The sequence below is a fragment of the Diorhabda carinulata genome, chromosome 7 (genome assembly GCF_026250575.1).
Source record: "Diorhabda carinulata isolate Delta chromosome 7, icDioCari1.1, whole genome shotgun sequence".
NCBI classification, from domain to species: domain Eukaryota; kingdom Metazoa; phylum Arthropoda; class Insecta; order Coleoptera; family Chrysomelidae; genus Diorhabda; species Diorhabda carinulata.
Genome location: NC_079466.1, coordinates 20,118,372 through 20,140,274, shown reverse-complemented (window position 1 = coordinate 20,140,274; position 21,903 = coordinate 20,118,372). Strand labels below are relative to the sequence as shown.

General features: G+C 31.8%; 1 protein-coding gene across 1 annotated transcript in view; it reads left to right on the top strand.

Annotated features, from left to right (window-relative positions):
• Positions 1-5,880: 5,880 nt before the first annotated feature.
• Positions 5,881-21,903, top strand: part of LOC130896182 (G-protein coupled receptor dmsr-1-like) — a 156,856-nt gene continuing 140,833 nt past the window's right edge. The window contains exon 1 of the mRNA XM_057804099.1: positions 5,881-6,877. Within this exon, the coding sequence (XP_057660082.1) occupies positions 5,923-6,877 (955 nt within the window). The 5' untranslated portion in view covers positions 5,881-5,922. The remainder of the gene's footprint in view (positions 6,878-21,903) is intronic.

Sequence of the window (21,903 nt, the reverse complement as noted above, 5' to 3'; positions counted from 1 at the left end):
GCTACAAGTAGCTGGCATGTTATTAAGAGAATAATTTGCTTAAAATTACATACTGCAGGAAAATTCGGTTAACTCTTATCTATTCAAAATCAAATACGTTGAAGTTAAAGAAACAGGATAGGAAAGTCCTTTTATTGTGAAGATATATTGAGATTCTTGGTCGCAGCAAAATCGAAATTTACATTTTGATTAAAACAACTTCATGTATATATGTAAAATCTGAAATTGAGGAGAAACCTTGAATGACATAGGGGAATGTATGGAACAGAGAAAAGAAAGAATTCATTCCATTTGGCATTGTTGAAATCTGTATTTTTTCACAAACTTTTATGGGATAATTCATGTTAGTGATTTGAGGAGAACACTTGGAATATAATATTCAAAGTCTATTTCAACAAAAAAAAATAGTAAACTAGAACATATCCACGCAATTCACGCATCACTTTATCAGGGTTGAAAACGACAATGTCGAGCATGTAACAGGACCGCATTCCGCACAGAAATAAAATGACGATTCCATACAGCATGTTAATAATATAAATCATGAATAATTGTGCACAATTATTATTACAGAAATATACAATATACAATGAAAATGATTATATTAACCGAGGATACTTGACCTAAGGATTATATGGAAGAGTCCACCCGAACGTTATACTTTGTATGTCCAGCGTTTACATTATGATTCATCCAGGTAGTAAATTTTTCTATTTTCTTCACCAAATTTCTTAATTTTTCCAAAGTAATCTTACCTGCATATAATTATTTCTACTTTTTCTAATAATAAACTGTTCCTCTCTCGTTTTTTGTATTGAGATCCCATTATTTTTTATAAATTATGAAATGTTGATTTTCCAAAATCCGGCAAGTTCTTATCTTCATTAACTACTCTCAAAACTTTATCCACTAAGGGTAACTCATTTTGGAAAAAAAATTGGGCATAATTCTTTAGATGGCTGAATTTTTGTCGAAATCATCAATTGAATTGTTAATTTTTTTCTTGATAGATACTTTTTTGCATCGGCGAAGCAATGATAAGCTCTGTACTCACGAAGGATTAGATCGACACTTGAAGAAGATACTCCCGAAATATTTGCTGTTCTGAGAATAACGTCATCAGTAGCCTTGTTTTTACTTTTTATTTTACATTTTACTTTCTTTTATAAGTACCTGTATTACGTTATGATTGCTCTCATTCATAATTTTATTGACCATCTCTTTTGGGTAACCAATATCTTTGAGAATTTGTCTGATTTATATTATATCGATTATATTATTTATATCAGTATAGAATTTAGGGCTACTAAGATTATAATCGCCTGTGATAAATTTTTTTCATAATAACACCATATGTAACAAAATAAAATAATTCTTTTTCCATTATGAGTTCAGCTTCCAAAGGGGAAGGAAAATATTGTTCACTAAATAAAACATTGTATACTTAGCATTTTATCCAGGTGTGCATATGTGGTCTCCAATTTTGTCAAGTATGATGCGGACACTTCCATTATTGATATTACACAAATTTGCAGACCTTTTCCAGGCAAAACAAAGTATTCTTTGTAGCTGTATAATAAAGAAAATATTGCGCTGTTTTCGACTACCAAAGATGTATAACCACAATTCAAAACTAATAATAATTTATTTACACCAAGATCAATTGAAACTTTATAAACTTTATATAATTTTTCCGCAATTGCTACCAATAACAAAATGCTCTAAACGGCAATGTGCATGGGATCCACTAACTAACAACTAACCACACACTCGAACGATTTAGTTAAGACATATTGGCAGTGTTCCCAACTCTCAAAAATTCATCTCCCTAAAGCCACAATCAAAAAATCCCAAAAACCCCATAATTACTAAATGATTCTATTATTTATAAGATGAAAAATTAAATATTTCTAAGTAAATAACATCGAAAATAATTGATTCTTATTAAAACAAATAATAAATTTCAAACAAACAATAAATTTCATTCGGCAACATCATTTTTCTACATTCTTCAATCATAAATTACCGAAAACGTCCAGTAATAAATAATTTCCCGCAGATTATCATTTTTTAGAATAATACATATTGACATAATTCTAGCATTTTTGGGGATTGTTGAAATTTTGTCCATATGGAACTAATTCGGTTAATCCATATGCTTTTTATTTTTGTTATCCATTTAGAGGGACTATCATTCGTAAGAATATAAGTATGTAAAATAGAAAAGAATTCATGTCATCAATAAAATTTGATAGGGAAGTTATAATCACTTATTCCCATAAAGAATATTATGTTCCGAGTCGCAAAAATATTGTCCCTAGATTATTTTCCCAAATTTTCCAATAAATTCCGCTGGAGCTTGCGCCGCAACTTGAAAGCATATTTTAGCTTAATCGAAAATTTAGTCTTTTAAGGTGATAGCTCATTTATACTTGCTTTTTTTATTTTTCAAACCATGTGGTTTTTAAAGGCCTTCATCTCTATGATTCATGAAGAAAGCTAGCATGAACTTTTCAACAGAAATTCTCGAAAAAAACGTTGAAAACATATGTAAATGGAATTTTGAAAATTTTGTTCATATTTTCAAAATATTTCGACTATAGCGAATCGCATCTACAAATTGAAAAATTTCTGGGATTGAAAAAGATTTCGGGATTTCGGAATTTCAGGCCATATCTGCTTCACAAATTAACTTATAACTAAATAAATAATCGAGCTATGACACACCGTATTCGGTGGTATCCTTGAAAACATTTGAACAAAAAGGGAATGGAGAGTGGGTAATTTTTGATACAACACGGGTGACGTAGGGAGATTTCGAGGAATAATTTGCAAGAAAATTGAAGAAAAAAGTGATAAATGTGCATTTAAGTTGAGTATTTCTTCAACTTACACAAATGAGATAAACTATAAGTTATAATTTTGAGTTTGATTTTTCATTAATAAGTAAGATAGAATGACTAATTAAGACTCAGTATAATGCCACATTTGTTATATATTATTAGCAGTAATTCAATTAATAATAATAATATTTAACTAGACATACTTTCATTGTCAAAAATAGATCTATTTTTCACAGAACGTGACCTGAAATTGCTTTCAACAATATTCAATTTATAATGAGCAACTTATTAACTTTATAAAGATGATTAATAGTTTCAGTACACAGATCTACCAATCAAAGAAACAAATAGTTCCATTTCAATTTGGTTAATATCACCAATTTGTTGTTCAAGTAAACACAGGAAACAACATTGTGAAAATATAACTATTGCTGAAGTGAGATTAACTCAGGAAACTGTGTTTAGAATCTTGAAGGTGGGCAACCCTATCTCAAGCCCGATCAGTTTTAATAACAATATTCCTAATCATTTTTTCGCAAGTATTCGTTGGCTCGTCAAAGACCTACTTTCTTAGAACATAATCGAATCAATATAATTTCAATTACATATAGAAGACGAACCATTAATTAGGTGTATTGGAGGTACTAGGAGCACTGAAACGAAAAATACGTTATCGGAATACATTGGACATTAAATTAGTCAACTAAATATTTCATTCACGCTTCGATTTGAATATTGAATTTTGAACTTGAATAGCTGAGGTTTGAAAAAATGTTATAAGAGAGAGAGACATGCTTTATTATCAAAAATTTATGGACAAAAGCTTGTAAAAACCAGAAAACAAACATAAAAATAATTAAATAAAGATAAAACAAAAAAATTCAATATACAAAAGAAAACCACAAAGTTATAGATAATAGTCATAGGTAATAATTAGTAATATTAATTGCATGAAGGTACAGAACAATAAACTTGCGTCTTTGGTCTTCGTAGTGTCATCTAGAGGAAATGTTTGTAACATCTCTGATATCGATTTATCAGCTATTCATGAGTTTTCCACTGATTAAGAAATAGCCGTCGTATTAAACCACAAATTTCAAATTTGCGCGTTTTCCGAAAGTATATCCAATGAAAAATTGGTTAAATAACTCATATATGACGTAAGAAAAATATTTAATGTATCAAAGCAATTTGCATCGCTTATAAAACGTAAGGAAACAGTTAATCATAACGATCTAAGCCCTGATGGATATAAAATTTCCCATAATTTCAAATTATGAAATAACGTTAGCATTTCCACATATGTTTTTACACGGAATTACAAAGTTTTATTTTCCTGAATATTGTCTTATCTAAGCCATAAACAGGTAACCGGTTTCGAGGTTCATTACTGATTATAGAAAAATTTATTAAAAATTATCTTATTAGTAAGTCCCAATTATCGTTTTTTCGAAGAAAATTGAATAAATTCCAATTTTTTTATCTTTTTAAGTTTTTATACTGCATCCACGATTCCATTGATTGATATTTTTATCAATATCTTTATTCTTAAATACGTAGCGAAAAATATATAGGATATATCCAATAAATACATTACAGTAAAGAGCCCAATTACAATGGACAACGAAATTTAAAATTTTATTGACACGAGAAAACCTACATCAAATTTTGAATGTACTATGGCCATCAAACAATAATATATCGATGGAAAAAATTGACATATAAGGTTCATTTGTGACATCAAGGCATATACTTTTATAAAAAGTACACAAATCATACTTAAAAAAATATTTCTTGATGTACAATTGATAGCAACGATTTTCGTTAATGTTTGGCTTCTGGTAGTTCCCTTTTAAGTCTCCAATAGCATTCCTGATGAAATCTTTCTACTTGTTCGTCTCTTACAACACCCAAATTCTCGAGAAGAAATCCAGATGAGACTGCAGGATACGTATTTGTAAAGACTTATTACATACAAAAAAGCTTTGTTGTATGAAATTATAAGCTCATTGATGAAATCCTTGTAATTTTTCCAGATCATTAATCATTAAGCTTTACTTCATGATGGTTTAAAATTGCGACAACCAGTGATAAAATCGAAAAAGCTATTTGCGTTTTAGATGCCGCGTTTGCTCACTTTGGACCCAGAAACGCTGTTTAACGCAGTTTTAGCAGAATAAGTTGAGTTTTTTACATCGAATAATATCTTTGAATAATCTCTGGACAAAGTGTATAGACTTTAAGGAGAAATGAAAATGATTTTGGAAAAAATTTCTTCTCTTATTCAGGTTGAAAACTTCTCAGACAACCCTCATATAGTTTCATTAACCTATCATAATTTGAAACTTACTAATAATGCTGGGATAAATTCCCCTTCAACTACTTAATAATAATTCTTGACATGTTCTTCCGTGCTTTCCATAAATAGTTTACTTCATCGATATTCACCTGTTTGAACAACCCATTCAAACTAATAAAAGTTGTTTACTAGCTTATATCCAGATATTATCTCATTCAAGAATCAAACATTCGAAACAGCTCTCAGACAATCCTCGTATAGTTTCATTTTCCTGTCATAACTTGAAACTTACTTATAATGCTGGCATAAATTCCCCTTCAACTACTTAATAATAATTCTTGACATGTTCTTCCGTACTTTCCATAAATAGTTTACTTCATCGATATTCACCTGTTTGAACAACCCATTCAAACTAATAAAAGTTGTTTACTAGCTTATATCCAGATATTATCTCATTCAAGAATCAAACATTCAAAACAGCTCTCTAAGTTTTATAATATCAGTATAGATTGAATTCCTCATAAACTTTTGGAATGGTTCCAAATGAAAGAAACTTCGCAGATGAAAACTTTATAGTCAATTGAAATAAACACTTGCTGCTTCCGAATTCAAAACTTCATCGCATGCGTGCGAATTTCACTAACTTCGCTACTGTAATTTTCGAGGCTCTTTCCGTTCAAACGCTCTTCAAACTTCGACGATGAAAGTTCGTATCCCATTTACGTGCCGAAACGCGAACTAAAATCGTAAATTTACGAGAGGACTAATTTTTTCCCAAAAATGAATTCTACAAAGACGTTTAAATACTGTGATTTAGAACATTTCAAACAAAGTTACGAAGAGGTTCACGGAATATTGAGTTTTTTGGTTTGTGTATTCGGTTCAGTTGCTAATATTTTAAACATTTGTGTATTGACCACTAAAGAAATGCGATGGCCCACAAATTTGATATTGACAGGACTAGCTGTAGCCGATTTATTAGTTATGCTTGAATATATTCCGTTTTCCATCCATAGATATATAAATTTAGATGACAGAAAAAATATCAGCCATTTCACTTACGGTTGGGCTATTTTCATGATGTTTCACGCAGTATTCAGTCAAATGTTTCATTTCATATCTTGTTGTTTGACTGTAGTTTTAGCTATATGGAGATATTCATCTATAACTAATCCTCAAAATAGCAGATATTGGTGTGATGTAAAAAAAACCATGTACGTAATTATTCTGACTTATCTAATATGTCCTTTGATTTGTTATCCTCTATATCAATCTTTACATATAGTAGCTTATAATCAATCCTGTGACTCGAATGGAAGAATCATTGATAATAAGATTCTACAAGAAAAAACGGGAATCGTTTACAATACAATTTTCGTGATGGCTTACGTCAATCAGCATTACGCGCAAATGAGTTTCTGGATATACGCCGTCGTGATTAAATTATTGCCGTGTATATTATTGACTTATTTATCGAGAAAACTGATTCAGGTATTGTGCGAAACTAAGAAACGGAAAACAGTATTGTTTAGTTATAGCGTGCCATTGGATAATTTTAAAGACGTCAAACCGATCATAAATCTTCGAAAGAAACATAGACAGGCGGACAGAACTTCCGGAATGTTAATTGCAGTGCTGTTATTGTTCTTAATAACAGAATTCCCTCAGTCGATTTTGGGATTATTAGGAGCCACCAAAGGAGCCCTTTTCCAGAAAGAATGTTATGATCCTTTGGGTGAGTTATGTGTTTGAAAAGTTTCTCTATTCTCTATTTAATATCTGATGACTAATGAGAATAATATTGAGATAAAATTACTAAATACACGTGAATTAAAGATACATATTCCAAAGTTTTACAAGTTACATAATTATGTTTCAACTAAAGAGAATGTCGAAGTGAACATGCGTGTAATATTATCAATAATAACGTGAGTCTTTTTGAAAATGTGAACTTATAGGTGAATAATTTTTAACACATTGAGTCCTGGTCCGGTCAATAGGAACGCAACTGAACTTTACCCATAGCCCAAAGCAGTCCTATGGATTACACGGCGGCGTATTGTATTTCAAATCTTCTTCATGGCCCAAAGCACCGTATTTAAATGCGTTTTAGTTTGTTTGGACCGTCCTAGGTTTTTGAAACAAACACTTGGTCCATTCGATTGTTTTGTATGATCTTAAACTTCATTGTGAAACATTTTTTTTATATTAATAAGTAGGGTGTACCTTCAAAGAAATATACGAAAAGTGCAAAATATGTTTTCTGAGTACGGTCTAGGCGTTTAGAAAATTTTTTAGCGGTAAACTTTTTATTCCAAATAAATTTTTCCTTTATTTCTCCTTAGATCTTCACTCCATATAGAGTGTAAGAACAAAGGAGAAAGTTTATCAAGTTCCGGTGGGTCTCAGCATGTTGAGTCTAGTATACTCTAGTAGACGATTCTCCCATAGACTGTATGAAGACACGGTATATAAGCTTACTAGAAACGCCGTTCCAGTCTTTTCTAACGTCCATACTTAACTGACTTTGGATTGCCACCTAAATTCTGATTGAAGGGACATAGATAGCTTCAAATGATATGGTTAAGTTATGCTTATCGCCAGGAAATGCTGTAGTCGGTACCATTTTAGTTTCCGCTTTTCATGCAGCGTTTTGTGATATTGAGAAGAGGCGATTGTGAACTGATCCTTCTCGGAATCTCTTTGACTGGCTCAGAGGTGACCATTTGATACCGAAAATCCTCTTATCATCATAAAACGTAATTAACTACTACTTACAAGCAACATAAAATATATAATGAAATAAAATAAAAACGCTTGAACTAGAATCTCCCGTTTGAAATGTAATCTCATTTGTATGAAAAAATAGTACATAGCATCTTAAAAGTTCATGATAGTTTTATTATACAAAACAATAAGTGTGGGTTGTAATATGATTGTGACTCTCCAGATTGACCAATGAATTTTTTTTTACACAAAAGTGACAGTAAAGTATATTCTAACAGATATTCTCTGGTAGAACACGTCTTTTATGGAAGATATTTTATGAATTATAGCTCTGTCAAAATATTTAATAGTAATAATGGTCTAACACCCCTTGTGGAGTTCTGCCGCAAAAGTGCTCTTTAGATCCTCTTTTTGGGATGACCAGTTCCCATAATCTGTGTCTATACCTTTTCGCTTATTTCCGCCTTGGATCTCCATTTCCTGTCCCTTCCTGTTAGTTTCTAGCTCCTATTCTGCTAACGTGATCTTCCGTATCTTTTAATCATTTTGTCCTAGTCCTACCCCGCGTCTTTTTCTACTACTATAGCATTGTATGCCATAGATTTAGTTTTTTTTCTCCATACATGGTTCATCAACTTAGAAGGAGATAGAAAGAGAGAGATGCATTATTGCCAAAAAATTGTTACAATTTGTAGACAAAAGCTTGTAAAAACTAAAGGCACTTTACAGTAAATATGCCCTCAAATTATTACGGAATGCGGGAAAAGATGATATCGACTTAATTAAATTGGTAAGTGATTGTGCATTTTTTGCGTTGTAAAATATTGAACCCTTAACTAATTCTGAACGTGGAGTGGGTAGGTAAAGGTCATGCTCCAACGTGTATAGCCGTGCCACAACCAGAAATTGGAAAAGCGCGCTTACGAATTAGGCAAATGAAATCAAAAATTAATAAGGAAGAAAGAATAATAATTTTTAATCTTTTAAAGAAGTCCCTGCAGTGAGACCTGCTGTTTAGTCTGAGTAAATACCTAACAGCTCTTAATTCGCTAAATTTTGATTTTTTTAAATCTTTGCCGTTGAGTTAATTAGTTAATTATCGGTTCGTTTATATCCAATTTTCCCTTCACAAATTATTACTAGTCCCATTATTGTTCTGATTATCTTTTTTAAGTTCTACTCAATTTTCTTTATCATTTCAGGTGACTACATCATTTCTGATTCAAAAATAGCTCCAAATAAGTATATTAATAAAAAAATTCTTTTCGAATAACCTTAATCGTCCATCTATTTCATTTCTATTTTAATCTTATTAGTACCGACCTAGTATTGCTTAACTTATGAAAATTCAATTTCATTCATAACAACCTAACCTAATCAAGCCCAGAAAAAATCGTTTATAATTTAACCTATAAAAATTCATCAATAACGACTTAATTGAATCCAACCTTCAATTGGGTCTCTTCTGCTTCCAGAAACAAATGAAATTTATAGAATTAAAAGTTTGTTGAGGCAGCTGAATTATGTTAAAGAGTGAAGCTAGAGGATTAAGTCTAGAAAACCGGCTACGATAATTTGCTACAGTTACTTGGATGGAATTTCTGGACCCGTTGGTAATATTCATACTGAACACTCATATTACACTACCAATACATAAACACAATTAAAATGTTTGACCCGCGTTTCAGTAATTGAATTATCGTCTCCAGAGACTGAAGGTGTGTAAATTGAGAGTGTTGGTGTGGTAGAAATGTACACAGTGAGTTCAGCGTTGATAATAACTCTCAACAATCACTTCATTTCCTACTACTTTTCGGAGAACAAGGTACTTTAAACTATCAGAATCAAATAGCTAATGACTGAAAAATAATGTCAGCTTGGTGTAAGGTGTGAGAAGTGTTCTATTTCAAATAAAAGTAGGCAGAGGTCCCAACGTACACCCAGCAAAAGTTTTTTTCTCACATGAAAACTTTTTGAAAGAATTGAATGAGAATTTCGCCCTGATGTACAAAGTGCTGAGGTTTTTTTTTAACCATAAGCAACCTATTTATAAGAATAGCGTTTATTCTACACAGTCAATACTTCGTCATCATTCAAATGTTTTTCCTTCTATATCATGCGTAATTTCTAGCCAAATATCACAAAATAAATCGATAAGTTCTAGAATATTCTCATTTTATAGCGCATTCAATTGATAATAATTTTTTTTATACTTTATTGATGCACTATAAAAACGATCATTCATTATAAGAATAGAATTTTTGGGCTTTATAAATCAGTCTCTGGAAATCCAAATTCCATCAAGAAATTTCCTCTCACAATATTATGAACAACGCCATTAATAATTACTCACCAGTCAAGGAGGTTTGAGAGTAATTAATTTCAAAAAGAACTTTGTCTGAAAACGATCTAAAGTATTATTGGTCTTACTGTTCGTGGAATACGAGGGCGGTTTAATGGAGGAATAACTTTCCAGTGGAAAAGTTACGTCACTGAAGGAAAATATTTCATTTTCCAGCATATATACTATATATACTCTTAACGAGTTTTAAATTTTTTCAAACCATCAAAAAATAATCATTCCACAACACACGTGTTTGTCACTGTCATTCCATATAATATTCACGTAACTTCTGTTCGGTTTTCTTATCGTTTTTCCACGCGAGAAATAATGTTTATCAGTCAAAATGATTCTCTCTCTATTTTCAGTTAACAACGAAAACTGTCAGATTTACTTAAAATGTTAACAGATGACATCAGAAATTGACAATATAATAGCGTAGCAAAAGGGTCGACTTAAGAAAAGTTAATCTACCGACTTTTTCCACTTCGCATTTTTTTAGCTGTTTCATTTCGATTAGGTTCATCTTGAGCTTTATCCTTCTCTCTCATAATCTGTTTCCACTTCCATGTCAATATCTCTAATCCAGTACAGTCTTGTTCATTGTGTTGTACAGATTCCTTGATTCATTCTTCCTATTTGTTATTTGTGCCTCCATCTTGTCATCGTACAAGGTTCCTAAGTTATCATGAACCTACACTCTTTTCCTTTTATTCAATGCAAATTTTTATTCAGCTGAACACAATTTATGCTCATCACTGAAACGGATATTCACTTTCATTTTTTTCCGATTCCTTAATCTATATATTAGCTAGCTTCCGAATCTCATTATTGCTATTCACTATTTATTTCTACTAATGTTTGATTTTTGTGGCTAATTATCGTATTTGACTGTTTAGTTGTGTCTTCTGTTCATTCCGTTTCTTCCTTCCTTCTTTCAAATGTTATAAGACGCATTCTCTTTTCCAAAATTCTAGTGTATAGCTCATAGCTTGTTTGTGCGACGTATATAGTTCTATAATTAATTTTGTTTTGGTTCTTTGCATGCTTCCTTCACATATTCACCAAATCCATTTTTTTCCTTCCTGTTCCAGCCATTTCATCACTTCTTGAGATATTTGATCTTTTCCAAATACTCTTCCTGCCATTTTGTCAAATGTTTCATCTTCTACAAGTATTTCGTTTCTATTTATTTTATACCTGTGTCAAAGTGTTACATTCATCTACATATTATTTAGTCCACTTTACCATTGTTCTAGTCTTTCCTGTTTTTATTTGACTTAATTTCTCAGTGCCCTAAGATCCTTGTTCCTACTTCCTCTTAATTTTTTCATTTGCATTAAGAATTTGTTCGCATGCAATAATTCCATGATTACTTCTTATGATCATCTTTTTAAACATTTTCAGTTTCAATTTGACGTTTTCTCATTTTCTTTCACCGTATTTTTCGTATCTTCATTCCACCAACTCGTTCATTTGTCTGTCAGCGTATTTCCTGTAAAATCCCCATATTCGATTTTTTTCTATTCCTGCGTATCTTCCATATTATTAACACCTTCAACTACTACTAGTCTGTGATTGGGCCCTATTTCTACTTCTATTTGTATTGTTATTGTTGTCATATCTGTTTTCTGAACCAAGAATTTTAAACTATAAGAAATATCAAATAATATTAGTATTGTTTGATATTAAGATGCGGTCCCACAATATGTTCACGGCCATTCTGTTTTATTTTGTCCACTGAGTGTGCCTTTAAGCTTACAATCTTAAAGCTAATTAGTTCCACCAAACTTATGATTACTGATATTTTTCAGATGTGATTGCACACTGTATATATATTCTGAGTTCATTTGGAAATAGCTATTGTATCCTATTCCAGAGGATTATTCAAAAATCATCAGCGGAAATTCCTCCGGCTTGAATCATTTTGTCGGGAACAAAATTATTCCCATACCAATTATGAAATTCGCATGATGTGAATTTGAAATGAATATATAATTTGATTACTGAAAGAAATATTTTGCTTCCCGAGCTAAACTCAGCCTTCTGTATAGGTGGAAAACGACTCTGTTAGAAGCAAAATGAGAATTCTTTTTCATTTTTGAATATAATTCTCTTCTTTACAATATTCAATCTTTTCCATTTTAGAAGGAAAGTTGCTATGATAATTCAACTTGTTATAGTAACTTCCGTAAAATTTACAAATATCAACTTAAACTTTATTACTTCTGAGAAATATATTATGTAGAACATGCTAATAATCTCAATATAAGCAAGTACTTGGCTTTTTTGTCATAATATAATATAATAACTTCTACGTCCTAGTACATTTTTACTTGAATTCCAGGATGAATAATATGTATTTTCCACCAACAATATCCTTCACTTAATAAATAATCTGCATACTCCCTTTTCCTATTTATTATTTTGATTTAATGCGAAAAATTACTTAATTGTTAGTTATTTTATTGTTGAATGGTCGGTTTTTTGGAATTGTTAAGTTGTATATCACCGTCATATTCAGTCTCTCCATAACCTCTGTCAAGTCCAGTTATCATTGTTACCACTTCAATTCTATTTTAATACTGATAACGTGAAAAAGGATTCAACTACCCCTAGAAGAAAATGAATTATGGTCGATGGTGGAGAATTTTGTAAAAGAACAACAAGAACAATGAAGCTTAATTGTTGAATTGTTCTAAAGTAAAAACGTGTGTTTCACATAAAAGGTTTACAGGATGTTTTGTTTACTAATTCAGTAATGCAATAGATTAAAGTTAATAAAAGGCAGATTAAAAATGTGAAAAGGATTTATTTAAGTTCATTGTACATTCAATATTTCAGAGTAGTTCTACTGGCTAGGGATGAATAAATAATGACAGAAAAACAGTTGGAATTTTAGAGCGATTGTCTGAGAATTGTCATTGTCTTCATCGCTTGTCCTTTCACTCGTGTCTTAGGCTATTACAGTTATCTCCACAGGATCCAGTTATTGTATTCTTATGAATCTCCATCGGAGCCAGGCCGTTGGAAAAATGATTAAACTTCTTTAGCCAGTGCATGAAATGACAAGTAGAACACAAAGCAAGTGCAGAAGATTTTTTATATTAGGGTAAAACGTAACAGATGAGTCGCAGAAGGCTTCGATTGCTGAATATAGTACCTCTACTTTACCTTTACGTTGGCTATCCACATTGCAATTTCATTGAACAATTGAAACGAACTAGATTTTCCACCATATTTCTTTACTAGATTCACGATCTCATCATCATATTTAGCTGGTTTTATAAATAATGGGACAAGACAAGACAAGGTTGTGGAAAACCTATTCCTTATTTCACAAATGAGAGTATCTAAATATAGGATGAACACAATAGTCAGAAGACTTTTTATTTCAGACAAAAGGTAACCTTGAGCGATAAGCAGTTCATATCATAACTCCAACGATGTGAATGACGCGCAACAACAAATTGTAAACTATATGTAGAATCAGGATTCGTCACCAACTATTTTATTCCCTATTTCATGATAGTCATTCTTGACACCACTGGAGTTAATTTGTTATAGTTGAGTTTAAGGTGAGGAGGTACTCAAAAAGACGAATTCTTATGATCCTTCTATAAACACTTCGCATATTAACGGCTCTTGAATATTTTGCAAACGAGACAAGATCTCTTAGTGTCCATAACCACTGTTGCTCTGTTTCAATCATTCTATAGCTTTATGCCTTCATGTGCAACCTTTTTGGTACGATTCCTGATAACTTCTGACATCGGTAACTACACTTATGCTTTTTGCAATTTCTAGCGCTTTTGAGTGTAATGAAGAATTGACAATTTTTGGAATCATCTTGAAAAATATTCACTTGTTGATCGGATTTCTATGTCACTAAGTATACCAAACTCTGTTAAATAGAATTGTAACATATTTCCTTGAAAAAAGCTTAATAATTGATGACTTAAAAACAACAAATGTGATAGAGAAAATTAGAAATTATACAAAAGTTAAGAGTGTTTGAAAGCATAAAGAGAGATCACAAAATGGTGGGGATATTTTAATCAAGAAAATAAGATTTGAAAAAATCTAGACTGCAATAAAAATAGAATAGAGAAGTCGTGAATACTATGATGATGAGGTTTTATGAAAAACTAAAATCAACGGAATGTGTTATTTATGACTTTATCATCTAATGAGAAATTTGAAGTACAATGAAATATGCCTTGGAAATGATTTTTCCCAATTTTCATTTTGGTTATAAAACGATTAAATACAAATATCAATTTATTATCAATATACATTCATAAGGAGAAACTGTCAATTCTGAGATATTAATATACGCAGAGTGTTTTGATGGAAATCTGCAAAAATGTTTGCATTTGATACATAAAATAAATTTTGTGAAAAATATTGGTGTTTGATCCGTGAAAAAATCGAAATATCCGAACGGAATGAGTACTATAACAAAATGAGAATGAGTAAAAAAAGAATGAAAACTGATATACATACAATAATCTGATAGTATGAAGTAAGAAAACTACTTTTTTATTATCGACATCTTCTCATTGGCAGTTTATTTGAAACTTCACCATTAGCTCGTACCAATTAATTTCGATATTCAAAGTAAGATACAAACCATTTTAATGGAATACCTCGGACGCCATAATAATCTAGTGTGTTTATGAGAATTTTATGATCATCACAATCGAAGGCTTTAGCAAAATCGCAAAAAACCGAAGCCGTATAAAATTTATTGTTAAGTGAATTATATATTTCGTTGAGAACAGAAAACATACTGTCATTAGTGCATTTATTAGGTAGAAAACCAAATTGTTAAGCTGTCAGGATTTTATGTTTTAAAAGAAAGGGTGATAAATGGCTTTTCATAATTTAAAGAAAGTTATTTATCTCGCCGCCCTTGTGCAGAGGATCTATTATAGCTGTTTTTAGACAGCTGAGGAAAAGCCCCTTTTCAAAGGATTCGTTCATTAGCGAACATAAAACGTACTTCCGGAAAACCCAAAAATAATTTCTGATAGTTCATCGATGCCACAGGATGTCTTCTTTTGCATGCTGAGTGTGGTTTGCTCTAGCTCAGATCTATTTACAGGTCTGAGGAAGAGACTGTCATTGATTCTTTTAGAAGGAACGAGAAAATAGAGTGCATCTCGACATGTGGATATGTTAGAGCTAATATTCTTACTAATGTTCGTCTGGGTCGAGATCGATAATGTTTGTTGAACGCGATTCGTTTCTCAAATCATTGATAACAGACCAAGTTTCTTTCGACGAATTTTTAGCTCTCGAGATACGAATGTAGTAATAGTTTTGCTACATACTTTTGATTTGGGTCGATACGGGTACTGTTTATAATTGATATTGACGATTTAAATGTGGGAATCACTCAGTCCAGTACAAGAAACATTGACATATCTCTCGACTTTAAATACAGATGAAAATGTTCAATTTTCAACCAATAATTTTGAGCCGACGCCGACGTGAAGATATTTCCAAAGTCATTAAGAGAACCTAGTGAGTTTAGATGATGTTTTCTCACTTGTCTTTAACCGCTCTAAAAATTCAAAATATGACAAAAGCACCATCAAGAGTCGTTTTTGGCGAGGGAAAGTTTGCTACATAGCGAACGAACTATAATAGCGTAATTTAAGGTTTGAAGTTGAGCCGAGAAAATATACACTCGTGAGAGATTTTAGAGACGAATGCTTTTGTGAAGTGGGAGTAACAAGAAAGGAAATAATTATCAAATACCAATTGTATGTTGGTTGTGATATAGATAATTTTTAAGACCAAACTCATGCAATTGAGAGAAGCTACAATACATTACATAAATGCATAGAAGACAATTCTTTCAACAAAATCAGATTTCAACCACCAAAATCTTGAGTTTTTCGAAAAATGACACAAAATTGCATCAAGCTCCATTGAGGAATGATTCTTCTTTCGTATATACTCATTTCATATCAGAATAATTAAACGATGGATACCAGCTCTTGATACGAACTAATCTCACGTTTTACAGAATAAGTATTTCCATTGAACGTAATCATTCTAAATACATTTTCAACCCAGATATTCATATTCGATTCAACTAGTCTTGATATAATGGAAATATTCCGTTTGGAAATTATTCATGTCTGCCATCGTCGAGAAATGTGATATTTTGTATAATAATATCCTTCGAAAATCTTGAGTAATATCAAAATCTGAGCTACAAAAATTTTATGCTTTCAATTCAACAAAATATCACAATATTTGAATATCCATTTATTAACTTATATAAGATTGATATTAGTTCATACAATGAATTATTGCCAATCCTATAATATGTTACGACAATATTCACTGTTAATAATTTATATTGGAAAATAATTGTGTGACGATCAATTCAGATTATTAAAGTGCAAAGTTGAATTAAATCAAAATTGGCAATAGCTGCAACTCAATGCTGCAGTCTCTTTTCCCTTAGAAAGAAAACATGGAGTTGCATGCTTTCATCTATAATGTCCTCAATAAACATAATCCATAAATACATATCGGAAAATTCAACTTGATACTAGGAGTAGCTGTTGGTACTCTATGTTTATACTCAAAATATATGGTGATGAATCCTTTATTATAGCAGTAGAAATAACTTTTATCTATCGGCTAACTTTGAAATTTGGCTTAAGTTGATTTAGTAGATTATAGAATGAATAGTTCACTGTCAACAGATTAGCATTAAATTTGCAGCACGAGGCTCGTGCTGTTATTCATCAACAGAAATATGACCAAAATTTTGATTGTTATCACTGGTAACTTTCAACAACTCGAATTTTAAATTTGTGAGATTGGATCAATCAAGTATATTGTTTCTTGTATACACGTGAATCCTGTATCTACTAACTAGCTGATTATTTGCCTGCTGCCATCTCGGGTTTCAGTGCAAATATATCCAATCCAGCATCTACTCATAAAGTTGCTGATGAGTGGCATAACAATGCCTTGTTTATAAATTAGAGTCTGGTAATTTCGAAAATGTAGCAATGTACAGAAGGTATCTCATACGTAATGTAATTTGTCTGTTGAGACCTTTAATATTGGAAACAAAAGTTCAAAGCCACAGTGGCATCAAAGTGAATATGTGAATTAGAAGGTTTGGAGATTGTGGACATTTGTCGCTTGTAGTTCGTTCGCCCTCATGTCGACTATATGGTTGGATATTGAGATTACAAGGAAAGCAGAAGAAAACCAATCTAGTAGGTACCTACCAAAACTCAATGATACCATACATCAAAAAATGGATAATCAGTAGCTAGACAAACTACCAGAGCCAGTTGCAAAGAGATGGTTGAGCTATCATGCCGAGATATATATTGATGCGAATGTTTGAGGCCTTATTGGAGAGGTATCCAGATTTAGTTAACCAAAAGTAGGTTCTCTTACAATACTAAGCCCCAAACTGCGAAAATTACGTGGAATATGATCGAAGAACTTTGTGGTATTGAGCTTTTTACATAACCAGCATTTAGCCTGGTCTTAACACCATCAGATTAATATTTATCTAGATCTATGGCAGAATTCTTACGTGGGAAAAAATTTTAACCCAAAGGAAGTGAAGAAAATGCTGTGCGATCATTCTTTTCAACCAAACCAAAAGATTGGTTTTACCAAGGTTTCGAAGAGATTGCCGAACGTTCAACTCATAGAAAACGATGGCCTTCTGTCAAACACATTGTGAGTGTTGTTTCATTTTGAAATTGGAAGATTAATATAGTTTGAATTTTTCAGTTATGGTGTGAATTTTCTAACATGTTTTGTCTTCGTATTTTATACACTGTTTATACAACTAGATCCATGGTTTTATATATCTGGGGTCCATAAACCTGTACACAACCAGCACTTATAGTTGTTGTTATTGAGGCAACTTTAATAAATTATTCAATTGACTAAAGGTTTTTTGTTTCATAGACCAATTTCAAAATTTTGCTGGCTCCAGTGGACCTCATATAGCTACATTATTATTACCATAAACATTTCCAAATCTGAGTTGCAACGACAAATTTACTGTTTCTGTAAAAAAAACGTTGGAATTGATTGCGTGAGAGGGTTAGTGATTTGATAATAACATCAACTAAGCAAACTTCCAATAAAATCTGATTGATTGTACTGTGAGTTGATATCAAAAAAGCAAAAGTCAATCGAAAAAGTAGCTCCATCCAATTCCAATTTTTTGAAATTTACAGTAACTTACAGCAAAATCAATTCTCACAATTTTATTTAGAAAACTTTCCATTCGGAGTGGGGAAAAGAAATATTTTATTGTGTTGTAGGTATTTATTCAAATATAACAATTATAATATGATCAAAGTTGTACCGAGTGTATTTTTGTGATGTATAATAGTCGAAAATTTAATATGCAATGTGAAAAAGGTATTAATGATGAAACATGAAATGGCAGGTATACGCGGTACATAGCAATTGCTATGGACTGCGATAGTTAGAGATATATCATTAGTGCTCTATATGAAGAAAATGGCATATTAGTATTATATTTTCCAGTAGTTGTGGTTATTGAATAAAGCTTCATTCATATTGGAATGCATACAGACAGTTAGTGGACAAGTTTAATTGTTAATTAGTTATAATATAACATACTACTCAAACAGGAAATCAATTACTGACTAGTTCGACGTTTTTACATTTCATCAGAGCAGTACATCACCCCTCGTTCTGGCCTGAGACCCGAACTGAAGAGAACGTCAGAGAGTGTCGCATTTGGTACATGTAGTTAAACATTCCCAGCGAAGAACGGAGTAATACATTTTCGAAATATTGGCGTTCACTGGAAAATGCTTAACTACATGTACCAAATGCGACTCTATTTGACGTTGTCTTCCATTCGGGTCAAAAGCCCGAACAGCTCTGATGAGACGTAATAACGTCGAAACTAGTCAGTAGTTACACTCTCTTCTTGCAATTGCGAGCCATTGGGGATGTTAATATCGACAAAAAGGTCGATATACACGGTCTTCAGGGGCGGTGTAATTCAATATTCGTCGAGGCATTAGCCAGGAAAGTAGTTGTTTTCTCATTTGAAGAACAGAATGCATTTTCGAAATAATGATCTACGAAATTATTTCAGAGGTGAATAATAGCAATCCTTCATTCTGAAGTTTCTTATTGGGAACGTGGCAATGAAACACCAAAGTATTCTATATATATAAAACAAGAATCATTCCATATCAGTTTTCAGACAATTAATAAATGCACTAAAAAAATTCATATTTTCTCCTTATTTTCCGTTTCTCCACCAAAAATTTATTATAATTGAAACAAAGTTACGATATTGAGTTTCGTAAGAAGTGGAGATACGAGTATGAAAAAATGTGAACAACTGCAGCATTTGAATTGGAAAAATGAATGGAATTTCAATATCGAATACGAGGGCGTGTTTCTGAAATTTCATGGATACGCATGAGGTAGCTCCGTTATTCATACGTGCATGACATTTTTTATGCCCTTTAATATGATTATTGATATTTGATGTTTTCAGTAAATCAGGAAATTGCTCGATGGAGATATTCAGTGCTCATCTAAAGATTGAAAATATTATAAATTCACTTTCCCGGCAGGATACTCTTCCTTAGGAAGTTGTATTCCCTCTTAGTTAAAATATATAAATAACTGGTACCCACATGGTGTGGACAATTAATATTGAATTGGACGCTACCAGCTTTTTAACAAACGACTTTAAAAGTGAACAAAAAAAGGTGCCGAATCTGCGGATTGGATTAATTAAAAAATTAAACTAACTATCCCCGGACACGATTCTTCGAATTAATATTTATTGCCGTAATAAATAAAAAAAAGTTTCAGCAACAAATAAATTTATTGAAAAAATAATAATTTCGCATTAACTGCGTATCCAATGAGCTCAACGAATAAAAATATTATAAATTGAAAACAACTCAGATTTATATGTATTAAAGATAAGAAATCTATGGAAATCCGGGATGGTTGCAGTCCTCCACTTGATTCCCAGGTGTTGGAGTTGTATTTGTTGTTTGCGGGTGAATACCTAGTTGAATTCCCTACCTGGCAGCTGTAGAACTGCGGGAAAATATAAAATGAGGAAGGAAACGCAAACACAGGAGTAAATTACTGAAGGAGTGAGTAGAACAGATTTGAATAAAAGGTGCTTATGCTTCAACAGATAAAAAACTGAATTTATATTCTTTTCAAATATAACCAAACAGAAATCTGTTCTATTCTATTCGTTCTCCTCCCCAATTATAATACGAATTTACACTTTTATACAAATTTGCTTGAAACAAAAGGAAATTAATCAAGTTAAATGGAATTTTTGTGAGTACTATAATGAAAAAGTAAATAAAAAAGGTATTTGAAAAACTAACCTAACCAGCGAATATAAAGAATAATATTTCCACACCAGGATTTAATTTGATATGAACACTTAAGTGTGGATAGTTAAAGGACGATTTCAAATACATTTCAAGGTTTTATTGTATTTCTTGAATGGAGTGGTCGATAAGAAATAAATTTCTCCAACAACTGTAATGTTAGAATTAGAATAGAAGTGACTACTGAACCACAATAAGTGAACATATAGAAAATTCGAAATATTTAAAGCAAAACGTAACAAGCCGAATGGTATGTTACAACATGATGATATATTAAAGATGTGGAAGCTATCAAAGTATTCATTTTCTACTTCATACGCCCTCAGACGTATGAACTAGCATAATCTAGATGTCGTATCCTCTACTAAGCCTATTGTCTACTGAGGTGGCAAAGACCCGACAGGAACTTTGATTATGTACATTACATGGATATTTATATATCGATACCTCGTTCACCATTTACAAATAACTGGAATATACACCATGAAGGAAGTATTTCTAAAAATCAATTACTTACCTTCGACTTGTAATTTTAATTAAATTTATTACATTCTTGTGGCTTCCAAATTTATCTATTAACATCATAATCTTATCAGTATATGTACCGATTCTCTTTCTTTCATTAAATTAATTGATATTATTCTTACCGAACACTCCATTGTTCAGAGACACTTGACCTCAACCAAACTCTCTTTGTCTGTGATTTAAGAGTCTTTCCCGCTTAACCAATTTTGCAATGGAATTATTGAATTAGAACCTGCAGAACCTTATGCCAAAAAAATCTCTTACAACACACAGGGCATCCTAATCCAGCTCAACTTCAAATCTTCATCCATGAAACTTTATGGAGTAACAGTATGAAAGCAAAATCGATATGTAAGGTATACATCCCTCACACATCAGTAATTTTATTCGATACCTCTGATTGCCCTCACTGACATCAAATTTGAAAGTTCCAAAGCTACCAATCTCTACCACAAAATATAATTAGGAAGGTTGGTAGTTCCTAAGACGAGGATGATTTTAACCACTTTCCCACGTTATCAGATTATTAGTTTACATCTTTTTGATGGTCTATGAGAAATATGACAGTTATATTAATATTGAGACGTCTTAAAATGAAGTTCGACGGAGTTGAATTGCGCGTCAATCGGTATATGAATGAGCTTTAAATTCTCAAAATCACAGTTGTTGTAATTTGAGCAATATCTCTCTCATTTTTTGTACGATGTTTTTATTGGTAAATGTTATAGTAGTAATTGGAGAAGTATAATT